The 18,480-nt window shown below is 30.6% G+C and overlaps 1 protein-coding gene and 1 long non-coding RNA gene across 2 annotated transcripts; both read left to right on the forward strand.

The window, feature by feature from the left end:
- Positions 1-769: 769 nt before the first annotated feature.
- On the forward strand, positions 770-1,135 carry LOC123223987 (auxin-responsive protein SAUR77-like). The gene has a single exon (XM_044647474.1). It carries the CDS (start codon positions 770-772, stop codon positions 1,133-1,135), a length of 366 nt encoding a protein of 121 aa, XP_044503409.1.
- An 826-nt stretch (positions 1,136-1,961) lies between these two features.
- Positions 1,962-4,087, forward strand: LOC123222856. Its single transcript, XR_006503725.1, has 3 exons — positions 1,962-2,147; positions 2,408-3,316; positions 3,347-4,087. It is a non-coding gene; the product is annotated as an uncharacterized LOC123222856 (long non-coding RNA).
- The last annotated feature ends 14,393 nt before the right edge of the window (positions 4,088-18,480 follow it).

Consider the following 18,480-nt stretch of genomic DNA (forward strand, 5'->3'; position numbering starts at 1 on the left):
ATTTTTACTTGCAGCCCGCTGGGACGGCCAATTTTATTGCTCTGTAAGATTGTCCTATATCTCTCATTTTCTATAGTCCTCTGCAGCTTTAGTTTCGGGGCAGAAGATAGTCCAAGTTTAACATGTTATCCTTTAGTGCAAAGAAATCAACAGTGGGACCTTCAAATAATGAGTAATATCTTTATACATATTCTTAATTTAAAATTATTTAATTATTTAATAATATAATAATATAAATATGTATATGTAATTTTATTATTATTGAGACAAATAAAAAGATACTATTATTTGCATCAAACTCAACAACAATGAACAAATTAATCGTTGAACATAAGATAATCACCTTTTTTTGTTGAGATTGCGGGTAAAAAAAGGAATTTACATATATTTATGTAGAGCTACTAAAGATAAATTCAATTGACACCCATAAATAATTATATTCTCATAGAGTTAGCTTAGGATCTAGGGTAGCATGAGTATACAAGTTTTCAAAGTAAAAAAGAAAACAGTTACTGTTTTGACAGAACCTAATAGCCGTATCTCACTTTACAATTTTGCAAACTCTAGGGTCTTTGCAATATATTATCATTTCCCTTATGCCTTGGTTTGCTTATAAATTGAGTATAGCCGTTAGCTTCATCAAAACCTTCACTTTCACTTCTAGGCTCCAACCAACGTCTCCATCCGTCATCCATTTATAAAAATTATAATTATACACATATATACATTACATACATGCCTTCTTTCTCCATTTTCTTCTAACCCATCAATGGATTGCTTGGTTTTTCCCATTTCGATTCTGCTAAAGCGCTCACGCTTGGCATATCACCCTCTCACACAAGAAGCTGGCTGCTTGGAACCGGTCACCGTGGTGGTGGGGAAGGAGAAGAGAGAGTTTCTGGTGGACCCTTTTGTGTTAGAAGAAAACCCTTTTAGGGTTTTGATTGATACAGTCATGAAGAAGAAGGAGGGCTATGATAATATTGATGAAACAAAGAGCGAAAAGAGAGTTGTATTAGTGGGTGTAGATGCAATTTTGTTTGAGCATATGTTGTGGTTGCTGTACAGTGATTGTTCTTCTTTGTTTCAGCTTAATATCAGAGAGATTATTGACTTCTACACTCATGATTATTAGATTACATGTTTCTGCAAAAAAAAAAAAAAAAAAAAAAATCGTATAGTTTGTGATTACATGTATGATAACAGATCGGTCATTGTAATGATAATTAATATATAAGATAATATAAATACAATAGATTCTTCTTTTATCTTTTTTATTAGTTCTCGGCCTCCACATCGTCGTCCCCATATATTCTTTTTTAATTAATTTCTGTATATATTAGTAAAATGAGCCAGGCCTAATTCCAGCATATTCTGTATAGCTTGTTTGGTGCAAAAACGTTTTCCCCCTTCAAATTTGGGAAACTATTGTTGAGGTCTCTTTAAAAAAATTAACGGGCTAATATGAAACCATAATTGGTAAAATACACATGGAGTTAATTTAAAATTTATACAGTTTAGAATAATTTGGATTTAATCTATTTAATTACCCTAATTACCCCAGCTCCACTAAGAACTAATAATTCATGGATAAAGGCTATTTTGCCAAGTGTACAAGAAGTGGGCTTTTCCGTGAGTCATGAGCTTCAATATAATGGTCCTATATATAATGGGCTTCAACTGTTCTTGGAGAACAAAATATTTCCAAAATTTTCTCTCTTTCAAAATATTAAAAAGTATGATTTTTTTTTTTTTTTTAAAGACAAGTAGGAGACAAATGTAACCATTCAACAAATTTTTTATTTACTTAATAAAGTCGATAAATGCATGAAATGTGTAAAAATTTGATAATAAACATGTTAAAATGTAAGTTGGAAGATTTATTTTTTTAACGGAATCTGTCAAAGTTAACAGAGGAGTAACATTTAGTTGGAATTATTTTGAAATGCAATGTTGATAAAAAAAATAAATAATAAAAACGGGGATTTAGATTAATTGACATGAAGAGTATTCTGGAACTTTTCATCAGCCTCTTCTCTCTTTCATTTTTTTGTATGCTTCTCTCATCCAATAGATCTGTTTCTTCGCTGAGGCTATAACCATTAAGATCGTGAGAAGATTTCAAATTATCAAAACATGATGATGGCGTAAGCTACAAAGATAAGCAAAATTTTTTTTTATTTGTTGAAGTTTTTTTTTTTTTTTCTGTTATTGATCAATGGCTGAGATTGATTACTGATTATTCAAGACACATCTTGTATTAGTATAAATAGAGGTTGTATTCCCTTAAATCATTATGAAATAAAATGAAGAGATTTTTCTTTTTCTGCTATGTGAGTTGAGTTTTTATTTTCATGGTATCAGAGCTTCAGATTAACGTCAATGGCAAATTGTTCTTCGTTTTCAGGAGTTCCTAGTACTCCAGATAGATATGATTCGTTTGGGTTGTCATCAAACCCTAGAATAACTCAATTTGGTGCTTTTTCATTGTTGAACCTGCAACCTATCAATCCAAAGCTGAATGATGAGAATTAACGATATTGGAGATCACGCTTATTGGTTGCAACGGGCGCTTTTGATCTTGAAGATCATCTCATAGGTTTAATACCCTACCCTTCACCCTTTATAGCTGTTAAAAATGAAAGTAATTTTGGTGTGGTTAAACAATCGAATCCTGATTATTCATTATGGAAAAGAATAGACAAGTTCTTAATGAGTTGGTTGTTATCTTTCAATTACAAAATGCATGTTTAGTAATATATTAACTCTAGGTTTGAAACCTCAACTGAGGTATGAAATACACTGCAGAATAGTTTTATTGCTGATTCTAAAATTAGATTGATGCAATTAATGTCAACTTTCCAAACATTTAAGAAGGGAATGTTGAGTGTCAGTGAATATGTTAAAACAATGACAAAAGTTGCTGATGCTTTGACATCTAGTGGGCAAGTTATCACTGGAGATTATGTGATTGGGTATATAACAGATGGAGTAGGTCCAGAACTTGACCCTGTGGTAGTTTACATTACAGTAAAACTAGATTCTCCTAGTAAAACTATAACTTTTGCAGAAGCAAAATATGTTTTACAAAAATTTGAGTAGAGGATGAGTAGAAATTCAATGTATGTAGTTGATTTACAAGGAGGTCTAGTGAATGTAGCAACACAAGTAGGTGGTAGAGTTAAAGAAGAGAAAAATGCTACAGTGTTCTATTCAAGGGCAGATGATATAGATTTTGTTCACATTGGATAGCTTCAAAATAATGTTAGTACTGGTAAGTTGTATGACAGAATTTAAGGCTTAGGTAGAGGTAGAGGTAGAGGTAGAAGTAGAGGTAGAAGTAGAGGTTATCTGTTGAGTGCATAATTTATATACATTTAGTGTCTAATCATTAGATTTTTAGGTACATTTTAGTTAGAATATTTTTAGTTTTATTTAATGATATTTCCTCATTTTAGTTAGATATTGTTAGTTTTATTTAATTTTAATGTTAATTTCGTGATTTTTCCTTATTTTGTGATTCTTAGATATTTAGTGAAGATTTAGAGACAAATTTCGAACAAAGATGGATAAATTTGGAAAAAATTTGACATCTTGGCTTAAATCAAGCAAGATTTCCTAATGTAGGTGGAAGTATCCTGATATAGAGAGCTGAAATGGGAAACTAATGCAAGCAGAAACAAGAAACTAGTATAACCAAAATAGGAAAATATTTGCGAGCATGTTTGACAGAATCTACAAAATCCTAGTATATCTAGGACTCCCAGATGCGTGCTAGCTATCAATCCCAAACTATTTAAAGACATTTTTCATACAAAATATACTTCCTTTCCACCTCTTCAGCCTTCCAACCGCCTAAAACTCATTGTAAATCAAGGATTTAACACAAAAACTCAAGATCAAGGAACAAGAATTGCTAATTACTTCAAGAATTCAAGAAGATCAAGATTTGAATGTCTTCCCAAGATTTCTAACTTCTTCTTAATTCTTTATTATATCATGAATTATTCTTGTTATTTGATTTGTGTTTTTATTATTATTATGAGTGGCTAAATATATTTTCTATGGATTAAAAGAGATCTTTCAATCCTCAACTATGCAGTTGCTTTTATTATTTGTTTAATAAAATTTATGATGGTGCTTTTGATTTAATGAATAGGAATTAACGTCTTGTGTGATGTTAATGACCAGATATCATACATGTTTGTAGGTTCATGTAGGTTATCGAAAGATAAGTACACAACTAGTTCATGCAATCATTAAACTTGGAAATTTAAGTCTAGAAATAGATTAGAATCCTTGTGGAGTCATTGATTGTCACAAAGCTTAGTAGGTTTATATTAATTGAGTACAATGAAAGTAAGTATTCCTTTAATATTTACATGCTTGATCCACTTCAAAAGAGCAAAGTCAGAAGTAAAATAAAAAGTCATCAATTTTCATAAACTTGTAGAGAGACAATTTGATAGAAAGTTTTCAGAGTGATTTGGGGGTAAAGTATAAAGCCTTAATGCCTTATTTGCAAGAACAATGAATTTTAATCAGAAATTTATGCTTCTACACTCACCAACAAAATGGTAGAGTTGAGAGAAAATATAGACAGATTGTTGAGTTAGGATTAGTGCTACTTTCTTAAGCTAGAATACCTCTTTCATATTGGTGGAATGCTTTTCATACAGTTGTCTATCTCATAAATAGAATGCCACTATCCAGTTTGTCCTTCAAATCTCCTTTTTTGTTATTATTTGGAAAACAACCAAATTACAAGTCTTTTAGAACGTTTGGATGTGCATGTTTTCCTTTCCTAAGACCTTACAATAGACACAAACTGGAATTACATACTCAAAAATTTGTTTTTCTTGGATATAGTTTATCACACAAAAGCCAATTTGTGTCTAAGTCAAAATGGAAAAATCTATATAGTAGCAAGTGTTAATTTTGATGAAAACTCCTTTCCCTTCAAGGAAAATCAGAACTTTGTTCAGAAAGAAAATCGAAGGTTTGACTATGTTTTGATGCATCAAACAACTTTTTTTTACCATCACATAATGCATTTTGTTTTAAATATTCATGCAATAATGATACAAGTGCTCTAAGTGAACCAAGTGGAGACAAGTATGTGATTCCCTGGTCAACTGTCAATTTGGAATTTGATTATACAAATTAACCACAACCATATGATAATGTCACTGAAAATAAGTCTGATTCTAGCACAAGTACACTAGAAAGAAAATCTCCTCATTCAAAAACACAGGAATCTCATCCTTCAATGTCACCAAAAGCTTCTAATCTGTCAAATCAAAATTCTGAAAACTAAGAAATCCAAAGAACTTGTTCCACACTGCCAATCTGTTCTGAAAATTTACACACTCAATCCACAACAAATCTTGAAGTTTTTCTTCCTTTTGAAAGGCAAATAAAAGTTGAGAGAACTTACAATAACCCTTCACATGTAACTACATCTTCTCATCCTATGATAACTAGGTCCGAAACCGGTAGCCTGCCAAAACCAAGAGTCTTTCTGACCCAAACTGCTCTATCAATTGTGAGTGAGCCAAAATCTGTCCAAGAAGCACTGTCAAATCCATTAAGGTTTAAGTCAATGTAGAAGGAATATGAAGCTCTTGTGAAAAATCAGACATGGATTTTAGTTCCAAGAACTTCTAACATGAATATAGTTAGACACAAATAGGTGTTTAGAATTAAATATCATACAAATGGTATGGTACAGAAATTGAAGTCCAAGTTAGTAGCAAAAAGATTCCAGCAAAATCTTGGAATAGATTATTCAGAGACCTTCAGTCCAGTTGTAAAGACTGTAACCATTAGCAGTATTCTAGCTTTGCATGTTTCTTTTGAGTGGAAGGTTCATCAGGTGGACTCTTATAATGCTTTTCCGAATGGAGAGCTACAAGAGGAAGTGTTTATGACCCAACCTAAGGGTTTTGAAAATTTAGAGGATCTTCTTATGTTTGTAAGCAATCCAAAGCCTTGTATGATTTAAAACAAGCTCCAAGAGCTTGGCTTGATAAATTGAGAACAACCCTAGTGAGTAGAGGATTTCTAAATGCTGCCTCAGATACAAGTTTGTTTGTGCTGAAGATTAAAAGGTGACAGTGTTACTGCTTATATATGTAGATGATATTTTAATAACAGGGTCTGGTGAGGGATATATTGTACAACTAATTACGGATCTAAATTCTCAGTTTTCACTAAAAATATCTAGGGGATTTGAGTTACTTTTTGGGACTTAAAGCTCATAGGGAAGCTGGTGGGTTGCATTTATGTCAATCTAAGGATGCAACAAATTTGTTGATAAAAACAAACATGTTTAATGCTAATGCTAGTGCAACATCTATGGCCGTTGGGTTAAAGTTGTCTTGTGAGGATGGTGAATTGTTTGAAGATCTCATATAGAAGTATCATTGGAGCTTTACATTATCTAACTTTAAATGGACGTTTGTTACAGAGTAAACTAATTGAGTCAATATTCAACCAAAAGAGTAATTAGTGGTTTTTTTTTTTTTTTTGGTGGTATTTGATAAAATGCCACTAAAAATCATGAAAGGTCAAAAAAATTAATGATGTATTATGGCATTTTACTATAAAAATACTTAGTGATATTTCTTTCGTGGTATTTAATTAAAAACCACTAAAAGTGACATGTAGATAAATAATTAATACCCAATTGTGGCATTTATAACAAGTGACACAAAGAGAATGTTTCGTGAAATTTATACTAAAAGCCACTAAAAAAATATGGAAAGTAAAAAAAATTAATATATTTTGTAGCATTTATTATAATTGCCATTATAATTCACTCTATAGTATTATTTGGTGACTTTTTTATTATGACATTTATATTAAAAATCACAACAAATAATGAGAAGTTAAAAAGAATTAAAAGTTGATTGTGGTATTTATGATAATTGACTATATAAATATATTTACTTGCGTATTTGTTATGACAATTACAGTAAAAACCATTAAAAATTATGAAAAGTAAAATAAATTTAAATGTTTTGTGACATTTATAATATTTGTCATTATAAGAAATTTTATCGGTGATAATTTTCTAGCTTTTAGTAGACCAAACAATTTTTGTTATTGGATTGTGTTTATATTATATTAGTTCAAGTTTTGAGTTATAAATCTTTAATCCTTACTCAACTTAAATTAGAATTATATCAAAATTTTTTGATTTGATACAATTTAATATGACATAAAATTATGTAATGTTTTTACCCTTGAGAGAGGTGAGTTCTTCTATTAGAGGTAAACATGAAATTGATAAAAAGGGATGCAACTATGAGATATGATATTAATATGATCGTATTTATTCATTGATTGTTTAATTTCTCTTTTGGTTTGCCAAGTGTAGTGTTCTGTAGGGCTGAATTCGAGTCGAGTCGAGCTCGACTCGCAGCCAGCTCAGGCTCAGCTCGCTTTATTTAGGGGCGGCTCGAGTTCGGCTCGAGCTGAACTCGGTTCGGCTCGTTTTTGGCTCGGTTCGGCTCGTTTTTCATATCAAAACGACATCGTTTTGTGTATATATATATGGATCAAAACGACGTCATTTTGTATAAAAAATTTTTAAAAAAATCTACCCTGCCAAGCGAACCAGCTCGAGCTCGATCGAGCCGAGCAGAGTCCGGCTCGTTTCGGGCTTGAACCGAGCCGAGCTGAGCCCGAGCTCGAGCTAGTTCGGCTTAAATCCAGTCTTAGTGTTCTGTTTGATAATTCTTTATAAGGGTAAGTCCAAGTACCCAGTGAAAATTTATGGAACTAGAATCCCTTGCCTAAATATTCCTTGGCTTGAGTTTTATTTTAATGGAAAATAGTTCAATTTGAGTTTATCAAGCTAAAATTAATTATAGCTCGAGTTTATGACTTGATTCGACTCAAATTTATTATTCTAATTAATAGTTTGAATTTGTGGTTCGAGTTTGTTTCTCATTAACAAAACAATATTGTTTTATCCGAATAATATATAAAATTATTGATTCAAATTGATTTGAATCACGAATTCAAACTATGAATTTAAACTGATTTGAAACATAAATTTAAACTGAATTGAGTCATAAATTCAAGTTATTTATTTGAATTATAAATTTAAACTGAATTGAGTCAAACATTTATTAACTTAAATTTGGCTCAGTTTAAAAAACGAGCTAAATTTTTTAGCTAGAATTTAAATCAAATGAATTTGAGCCCCATTGAATTGAGTTGAGCTGGATTCTGAGATTGATCTACTTGGTTTGGATTCAATCCCACCCCTAACCGAATATTTTTTGTTATATTTGGTTAATGAATTGTATTAAAAATTGTCAATTCTATGTTTTACTATTAATATTCTTTTCCTTCCTATAAAAATAGTTAGTGGGAAAATTTCAAGTTAGTTAAAAAAATTGTTTTAATGAATTTTATTTTGGAAGACTTTTTTAAAATTTTCCTAAAAATTGTGCATATTCCTTGATTAAAAATTTCAAAGATAAAACTTATTAAATAATTGACAAATCCAATCTATTTACTTGAGGAATATTAAAGTAATTGCCTTAAATATTAGAGTTATAAGAAAATTGTCCCAAAATTTAAATATTAAACAAAAATATCTCATTTATTTGAAATGACTAAAATGATCTTACGTATAAACAAAAAAAATTTCACACTGCACCCAAATTTTTTCTGAATTCACTGTTAAAATTTAGAGGAAAATCGGAGATTTTTATTGTTTGATGGCCACTCAACTTTTTCAAATTTTTTCAGTTTTTAAAGTTTTTTTATGACAAAAGAGGCAAAGAATGTTAATATATTATCCATTGTCTTATTTGAATTATTTAATTTTTTAGATTTGATCAATTTGTTAAAAATTCTAAGCGTTATTATTTTAAGGTTTTATTTTTTAACAATACATAAAATGTAATGATTTTTGCTTATTTTGGTTGAATTTGTTAAGGTTATTATGTTATAATAGATTTAGATTCGATTATTGTTGAAATAAGATGTTGAAATAATAATTTTTGATCAAAAAATTGATGTTTTTAGTTGATGATACACCTCAGGGAACTCAAGATTCCCAAAGGTGGATAAAATCTCTCTTGGGTTGGGTCAACGCCATGTGGGCAGGGAGAATTGCGAAAATTTAAATAGTGAGGACCTTGGGGGACTACGGGGGAAACCTTGGGGGAGGGGTATTTTGAACAATAGCCCCCTGGGTGAATTTAGGGGAAGGGAAATTAATATTTTTTTAAATTTTAGGACCTATAGGAGAGTAGAAAATAGATAAGGGGGAAATCAGTATTTTTTTATGTTTGTTTTTCGATTTTATTTGTTTTTGAGTTTTTTGACATATAATTTTTGAATTTCAAATCTACTTTTCGATTTTTGTGATTCATAGTTTGGTTTTTTTATTTTTATCACTTTAGGGGTTTTTTATATGTATTTTTCAAATTTAATGTTTGTTTTTTAATCTTTGTCATTCTTAGGTTTTTCGATGTATAATTTTCAATTTTTATATTGGTTTTTTTATTTTTGTCATTTTTAAGTTTTTCGATGTGTACTTTTTGAATTTTAAGTCAATTTTTTAGTTTTTGTAATTTTAGGATATTTCGACATATAGTTTTTGAATTTCAAGTATATTTTTTAATGATTGTCATTTTAGAGTTTTTCGACGTATAGTTTTTAAATTTTAAGTTGGTTTTTTTATTTTTGTAATTCTAAGGTATTTTGACGTATAATTCTTGAATTTTAAATCTATTTTTCTGTGTTTGTCATTCCCACATTTTTCTAAGTATAGTTTTTGAATTTAAGGTCAGTTTTTTAGTTTTTGTGATTCTAAGGTATTTGAAGTTTAGTTTTTGAATTTCTAATTAGTTTTTTAGTGTTTATCATTTTAGGATATTTTGATGTGTAGTTTTTAAATTTTAGGTTAAATTTTTGATTTTTCTCATTCTAAGGTATTTCGATGTGTAGTTTTTAAATTTTACGTCGATTTATTAGTTTTTGTTATTCTAGGGTCTTTTGACATATAGTTTTCAAATTTGAGGTCTGCTTTTTTATTTTTGTATATGATTTTATGTACATATATATTTTTTGAAATTCTTATCAACTTTGCCATGATAATAATTTCTTTTTGACAAAATGTTTTTCATAAAAGAAAACATGAAGACAAAGAATTAAGAATCCTGAATGAGATACAAACTTTCGAGCAACAATTACTTTTCGTGTATAGTGAAATGTAACGTCTAGGATTAAATTTACATTGACAAAGATATAATTGCAGTTGTTTAAGAGGACTTACTTTGGACATTTGCTTTGATTTATAGATACAAGATTTAGCGAAGTAATAGTGCATTCATTCATATTGCGACAGTTGTATCGGAGATTACAACGAAATAAGTTTTGGTTTAGGATTAATGATGTTGACGTGAGATTTAGCCTATATGAGTTTGCACTTATGATCGGGCTACTATTTAGTCAAACCATTGTTTTTTCATCATATATTCTAGGGGATTTGGAGATAAGATTTGAGATACCTATTTTTGAGGTTGTCAGAAGATACAATATCATGATTTGGAGCGTATTTTCTTAATGAGGTCATAGGGGGATGATGATATTTACGTCGTCGAAATGACCATGTTGTATTACCTTCATATGGTGTTATTGAGGAACGACAAATGAAAGAAGGTATTTACAGAGTATCTCCAATTGGTCGATCACTTGAAGGTTTCAATTTCTACTTATGGGGTGTTTCGGTGTGGAAAATGACATACCAATCGATGTCCTAGTTAAGTGAGAGGATTTACTCTAGTTAAATGCCAAATATGCATAAATATGATATTTATGAGTTTTTGTTTGCATTCCAAGAAAGTGTATATTTGTTAATTATATATATATATTGATTGTCAAGAGAAAAAATTATTAATTGAATTGAAACAGTAATGTTTACATTGTAGTTTTGAATCTATGAGACAATCGATACCTTGTATAATTAAGTGGAATTGGTTGTTATTGATCCTTCTCCACAAATATTCAATTGCATACAAGAGATATTCCTGGATGAAGTAATATGAGAATTATATTCATCGATGATATTGTATGTAATTGTTAATTGATTAGTTAATTAATGCAAATATTTATAATTATTTATTTGAATGAATAAAATGATACTTTCTCGGTCTAACTGCTATCAATTGAGGAAATTACACGATGGTATACTAACATTGTTACTTATACCGGTATGTTAGATCCTTGGTCATCCTCATCCACCTCGGCACCTTCCTCAATAGTGATGAAGCTTTTTAAGCTATGCCACTTGTCGACATTTAGGCCCTAAGTCCTAAGACACCTATCGATGTTCAATCACCTGAGCAAACTACATGTCCTACCATTGAGAACCCAACCACCAAGACCACATATCTTTACGACATTCAGGCCTTTGCTATCGAGCACCCTACACACGAGTGTCCATCGACTGCATCATCCATTCTATCCTTATTAGATGTTACATTGGCCCGCTAGGGTAATATGATATTGGACAAGATTTCTAGTTTGTGGGACTAGTGTTTGTTTTACGAAAGAAAATGTCTTTTTAGTTTGTGGGACATTATGACGTGTACACAATCGGATACAGTCGAGCAAGAGACAAAGTAAATACAATTTATTCATTTCATAAATTGTATTTACCCATCTGTCTAACATGTATATTAACTTCGTATAGAACACTTGCAACGGTGTTGAAAGGTCCTCACCTATTAGCCTTATGATTGCATCATCTCCCCCACATGAGGTTTGTAATTAATTGTTGTTAGTATATTTTATATGAAATGTTATTGAAACATTAATTATTAATATTCGTATAGGGTACTGGCCATGAGGGAGTATTAGTCGAAAGCTCTCCACGTATACCTTCCTTGATCGTGGAGTTTGGGTAGACTGTTATTATTAAGTTAGTTGAATACAGTTAAGTATTATTATGTATATTTACATTGTTTTTTCTTTCTTCTCAAGATGAGCGATCGTGGTTCATTGCTGACCTCTCTAGCGTGAACAAAATGTTATTCATATTAGTTCACAAAGGGACAAGTTACTAGAGGTTATGTTATAGGAAGGGTAGGATGAGTTATATCCATAATTAAATGTATAATTATAGATATATTAATTATTGATAATATTAAATTACTTCTTCAATTTATCTTGGAGGTATAGATGGTTGACTCGACAATAATAGAGAGTTCTCCTACTTATTCGTTATATGTCAAAAAGATAACATTAATTGATTTTATCGTATTTGTTAATTAAGGTGAATTATTAAATTAAGAATTTTATGTAATTTTTTAGTTGGTGTAGACTGCTCATGGTAGGGTCATTTGGAAGGGTCTGTTCATTCACATTTTATACAAAAATCCAATAAAATCGAGGGTGAAACGACAGATTAGGACCATTCCTTCCTCTACTACAGAGTGTGAGGAACCTTTCCTCAAATGGTACACTAGAGCTACAACATTGGCCCAACATGAAGTATATTGAATATGAACGAAGTCAAAAGTAGATTTTTGGCACACAGTTATTGAACTGCGTGAGTGACTAATTGATGATGTAAATGGTCTATATCTATCAACTTTGTTTAAATATTTTATATATTCATGAAAATATAATACAATTAATGTTTTATATCTATTTCAATATGTAGATTCATTCTTGACACTACTACCTCAACACTAGTACGAGCTGTAGGTCATTGTCTCATAGAGTTGGATGACAATCAACACATTCTTCATGAGCCATATCGGGATGACATTGAGAGTTAGAGTACCATATTGTTAGATGAGTACGAGCGACCAAAACTATTCATGAAGATGGTAGAGGCGGATTACATGCCCAATTTGTTTTACAAACCATGAAGGGAGGTTAATAGGTTATTGTATATGCGTGTTTCTGTTATAATTTACTTATATACAACATGTGTGTCCATTACAATTTCTTAAGTTTATAGGTTTTCATCAATATAAACTTTGATTGTGCTTATTCGGTTGTTGGGTCTTAGATTTGCGTGGTTAGTCAATCACCATATATGACTTCAAGACAACTTACATAGGTAGACATGATAGGCTCATGCGATGGATGTGACCCTACATCACATTCATCTTGACATTACTGGCGGAGATGAGTTTTTGGACCACAATTAGGCTTACACCATGAGAGAAGCTTTTGATATTGCGGGTAGCGGAGGGTGTCCCATAACAGGGCAAGGGTTTGAGCGACTATTATATTTTTCTATTGCACTTCATAGAGTGTTTGGCGCTTTCATGAACCCTGAATTTTTCCAACGAGTTATCCACCTTGATGTGTATGCATTCGACTTTACAGTTATATTTTCACTATATCAAGTAGATCGCAGATATACATTTTTATTTATTTTTGGTTATTCATATGATTTTACAGTTGTTATGTATATATTTATTTATAATGGTTTACTAGTTATATGTTTGATTTCATATTTTTTTAGTTTTTAAGTTTTATCGTAACTTACTTGATAAAGTATGAATTAGAACTTAAACAATGGATAAAACGTAATAACTGAATAAAGGAAATTAACATATTTTTGGAATATAGATAATATTGATGTGAATTCAAACAAAACAAGGAAAAACAGAATGAAAGAATTCTAATATTGTTTTCTTATCTTAATAGATAGCAAAATAATACAATATATATAGTTACAAAGAAGGTATAAAAGGAAACAAATTAAATCAAATCCCAAAATTGCATATTCTATCATAATATAGCTTGATAGCTTTTCTAATTTAACAAAATACAGTTCAACACTCCCCTCAAGTTGGAGCATATAAATCATATGCATCAAACTTGTTACAAATGAAACTAATTTGAGGACTTCAAAGTGATTTAGTAAGTATATCAGCGAGTTGTTCATTTGAACTAACATGACTTGTAGAGATATAGTCTGACAAAATTTTTTCTCAAACAAAATGACAATCGATTTCTAAATGTTTTGTTCTTTTATGAAACACATGGTTCGAGGAAATATGAAGAGCAGTGTGATTATCACAAAATAATGACATTTGTGATATTTTTGCAAACTTTAATTTTTGAATCAATAACTTTAACAAGATAAGCTCACAAGTGACTAAGCGCATAACACAATATTCTGTTTCTACGTTAGATCTGGTAATAGCATCTTGCTTTTTACTTTTCCATGTTACTAGATTCCCTCTAACTAATACACAATACCCAAAAGTGGAACGTCTATCTAACAAAGAACCTATGTAATCAGTATTTGAATACCTAACAATCTGAGTATGTATTTTATTCTCATATAACGACCCTTTTCTAGTGGCTTTTTTAATTTATCTCAAAATCTAAATCACTGCATCTCAATAACTGTCACATGGAAACTGAAGGAATTAATTTACAACACTAGCAACAAAAAAAAAAATCTGATCGTGTGATGGTGAGATAATTGAGTTTCCCAACTAATCTTTGATATCTCCTAGGATCTGTAAGTAGCTCTCCATGCCCAGATAAGAGCTTAGTATTACGGTCTTTGAGAGAGTTTATAGGTTTACAATCTAATATTTCTGTTTTCTTCAAAATATTCAATGTATACTTCCTTTGAGAGATGACAATTCCAGATTTAGATTAGGTGACTCTATACCAAGAAAGTATCTGAATTGACCTAAATCTTTGGTTTGAAAGTGACTAGACAGATGTTTCTTTAATTGCTCAATATCCTTCTGATCACTTCTTGTAATAACAATGTCATTAACATAGACCACTAGATAAATACATTGTCCCTGTGGAGTATATTTATAGAACAATGAATGATTAGATTCACTTCGTAGCATGTAGAATTCTTGAATAACAGTATTAAAGCGACCAAACCAGGCGCGAGGAGATTGTTTCAATTCATATAAAGCATGACAAAACTTACAAACCAATCCAGACTCCCCCTGAGCAATAAAACCAGGAGGTTGCTCCATACAGATCTCTTTTTGTAATTCACTATGAAGAAAGACATTCTTGATGTCTAACTGATGCAAAAGCCAATGGTGAATGACACCCATAGATAAAAATAGGCAAACAAATGACATGTTAGCTACAGGCGAGAAAGTTTCATAATAATCAAGACCATATGTCTGGGCGTAACCTTTAGTAACCAACCACGCTTTCAGCTTGTCAACCTGACCATCACGACCAACTTTAATAGCATAGATCCACCTGCATGCAACCGTTAAATGACTAGGGGGCAATGGAAATGGTTCCTAAGTACTATTAGCATATAGAGTAGTCATCTTATCCACCATTGTTTGTCGCCATCCAAGATCATATATTACCTCATGAATAGTAACATGGATAGATACAGAGGATAAAGTGGATACAAAAACATAGTATGATGAAGATAAATGATGATAACTGAACAAATTATAGATAGGATGAAGATTACGAGTTGAGTGCATACCTTTGTGAATGATAATGGGAAATTGATCATCAAGAGATAAGACTGTAGAGACAAAGGATTCTGGAGCAGGAAATAAGTGCACTAGGTTCAGAAAGATTGACTCACCTGAAGGAGAAACAAGGTCATCACCTGTAAAAGAATTAATGGGTGTAAGATCTGCACTAGTAGAAAAAGGTGACTATTTGGAGGAGACAAGACAAGTATTAGGCTCAGAGTGTGAATCTAGTTTGGGAACAATGGAAGAAACAGGAAGAACTTTTGTGATAGGAGAATTTTCTAGTTGAGAGGAAGACAAAAAATAAAGAGAACACTTAAAAAATGTAATATCTGTAGAAAGGTAGTAGCGACGTGTGTCAGAATAATAACATCGATAATCTTTCTGAAGACGCGAGTATCCAAGGAAGACACATTTAATATAACGAGTAAACAATTTGTCTCGATCATGAGATAAATCATGAACAAAACACGTATAACCAAAGACATGAGGTTGAAGAGGAAACAACGACTAATTAAAATATAAAATAGAGTGAGGTACCTAATCCTACAAAACTGAAGAAGACATTCAATTAATTAAGAAGCAAGCAGTAAGAACAACATCTACCCAAAAACGAAAAGTGCATGACAATGTATTAATAAGATACAAGCAGTTTTAATAAGATGCCAATTTTTATATTCGACAATCTTATTTTGCTGTGGAGTATGTGCATAAGAGGATTGATGTAAAATTCCCTTGAAAGCCATAAATTTAGTAAATGGAGAGGAAAAGTATTCATTTTTATTATCATTGTGTAATGTATGAATAGTAGTAGAAAATTGTGTTTCAACTTCAATACAAAAGGATTCAAAAATATAGAATAATCTAAATCCAATTTCATTAAAAATAACCAAGTGCAACGTGAATAATCATCAATAAATGTAAGAAAATATCGAAAACCTAAAACGGACATGATTCGATTAGAATCCCATACATCGGAATGGACTAACTCAAAAGGTAGTGTAGTCGAATTATTGACACGTTTTGGAAACGATATATGAGTATGTTTTCCAAGCTAATAGGACTCACAATTAAAGGATGATAAATGTGACAAACCAGAGACCATCTTTTATAGTTTCGATAAACTAAGGTGTCCCAAATGATTGTGAAGGAGCTTCAGAGACTCAATGATGATACATGCTACAGAATCAGGTGGACATAGTCGATAAGGTGTCCCATATTTTTATAACATTTTATTTAAAAGCTTAATACATTGTTTATATTAAAATGCCCTTATATTTTTATAACATTTCATTTAACATCCTAATATATTATCAAATATCTAAATGCCTCCTTTATGTAATATATGAACTTGATTTAACAAATAAAATTAAATTTTGGATTAAGATTCATATAAATATCTTATTCTTATGAAGTGATTTTCTTCCTTCCAAGTGAACCCACAAGTAAGAGTGAAAGTTTGAATGATATGAAAAAGATATGAGAGTGAGCATTTATATAAAGTGATGAAAGGTAGTCTTAGTATTTTAAAAATTTTTTGTGACATTTTTGTTTGAGAGTTAAAAAAAGGGGTATTTTTGCTTAGTTTAAGGTAGGATGGGGTATTTAATTTAATTTTCCTTTACTTAACTTTCGTTTCTTTTTATGTCAAATATTTCTCGTTGCAGTTATTTTCTTCTTTGTAATCCATCTCTCTTCTTCTATGTTTTTTTTTCTTTGTCAGACTCATATTTCAACATAAGGTGTGATACTAATTGTTGTGGATTTTTCACTCTTATCATCTTTACAATATCACATGGGGATAAATTTGTAAGTTTCCTAGCAATCTAAAACTTGTTTGACTTTAAGTTCAATAGGTGGATGGGGCAGCTGAATTTCACTTTATATAGATTGTATAAGGAAAATGATTCTCTTGTTACTTTTGGAGATCCACTTTATATTCATTGGGTTATTTAGGTAGAAATTCTTGTTTGTTTTCACTTGAATTTTTTTTTAGGCACCTGGAACTTTAGTATACTTAGGCTTAATCACAAAATTACTTTATTTATTTTGAATATTTTTTGTAGATTGATTTACATTTTCTTAGGTTTGAGTGTTGTTTATGTAGGAGCTTGTATTTGTGGTTTTTACTAGTCACTTTTTGAATTAATAAAGCTTAACAACCTGGTAAAATCCTTCAATCTGCAAAAATGTATCGAAAACATGTTTTCAAAACAAAATGAGAAATTACCAAACAATTGTGTTATGTTGTTAAGAAGAAGTCTAGTATGAAAATGTTTTTAGAAAGAAAATAGTTTAGCTTGAACTTAATGGAAAGAGTTTGTATTGTCTTGAGCTCAAGTACAAAGGACAATAAATAAAGTAAATGAAAGAAAGAGTTGTCTTTCCCACCATCCAACTATGTTGATATTGCTCCAACTCACTCTTTTAATATTATTTTATAATCTATAATCTATAAAGCATATGGGATGTGACAACTTGCTGCTCAAATTCGTAAATGACATGTTTTTTTGACAAGTAGGACACATGTAGAAATGAACTATACATACGTGTTTATCTTTTAGCAAATTCTATATTTATGTATTTGCTAAAATCCTAACCAATGGAAAAAGAAAAAAATTATACTTTATATTTTAATAACACATTTGTTTGATTTGGTTTAATGGAATTTTGCTTATCTTATTGTTTTAGTTTTGATTTCTATGCACTCCAAGATCTTAAAAGAAAAGAATTATATCATGAATTTGAATAACACATTTGTTTAGATGGACACAAAAATATTTAGCCTTAATATAGTGGTTGAAACACTAGATGTAGATGGAGTTAATTAGTGACTTTTAGGAAACTATACTTTTCTTTTCTTCGCTTCAAGAGTGTAAAATGAATAAAGTTTTTGAATAGCATGACAAAAGCTAATGCCAAAGTTATGACTGTATATTCTAATATTTTCTATTCACATTGTAGATGTCTTCCAACAGTGACAACAGTAGAGATTTTGTGACTCCAC

The sequence above is a fragment of the Mangifera indica genome, chromosome 8, assembly GCF_011075055.1.
Source record: "Mangifera indica cultivar Alphonso chromosome 8, CATAS_Mindica_2.1, whole genome shotgun sequence".
NCBI classification, from domain to species: Eukaryota; Viridiplantae; Streptophyta; class Magnoliopsida; order Sapindales; family Anacardiaceae; genus Mangifera; species Mangifera indica.

Coding starts and splice junctions, on each gene's coding strand:
- LOC123223987 (XM_044647474.1), top strand. CDS start 770: ATGGATTGCTTGGTTTTTCCCATTTCGATTCTGCTAAAGCGCTCACGC.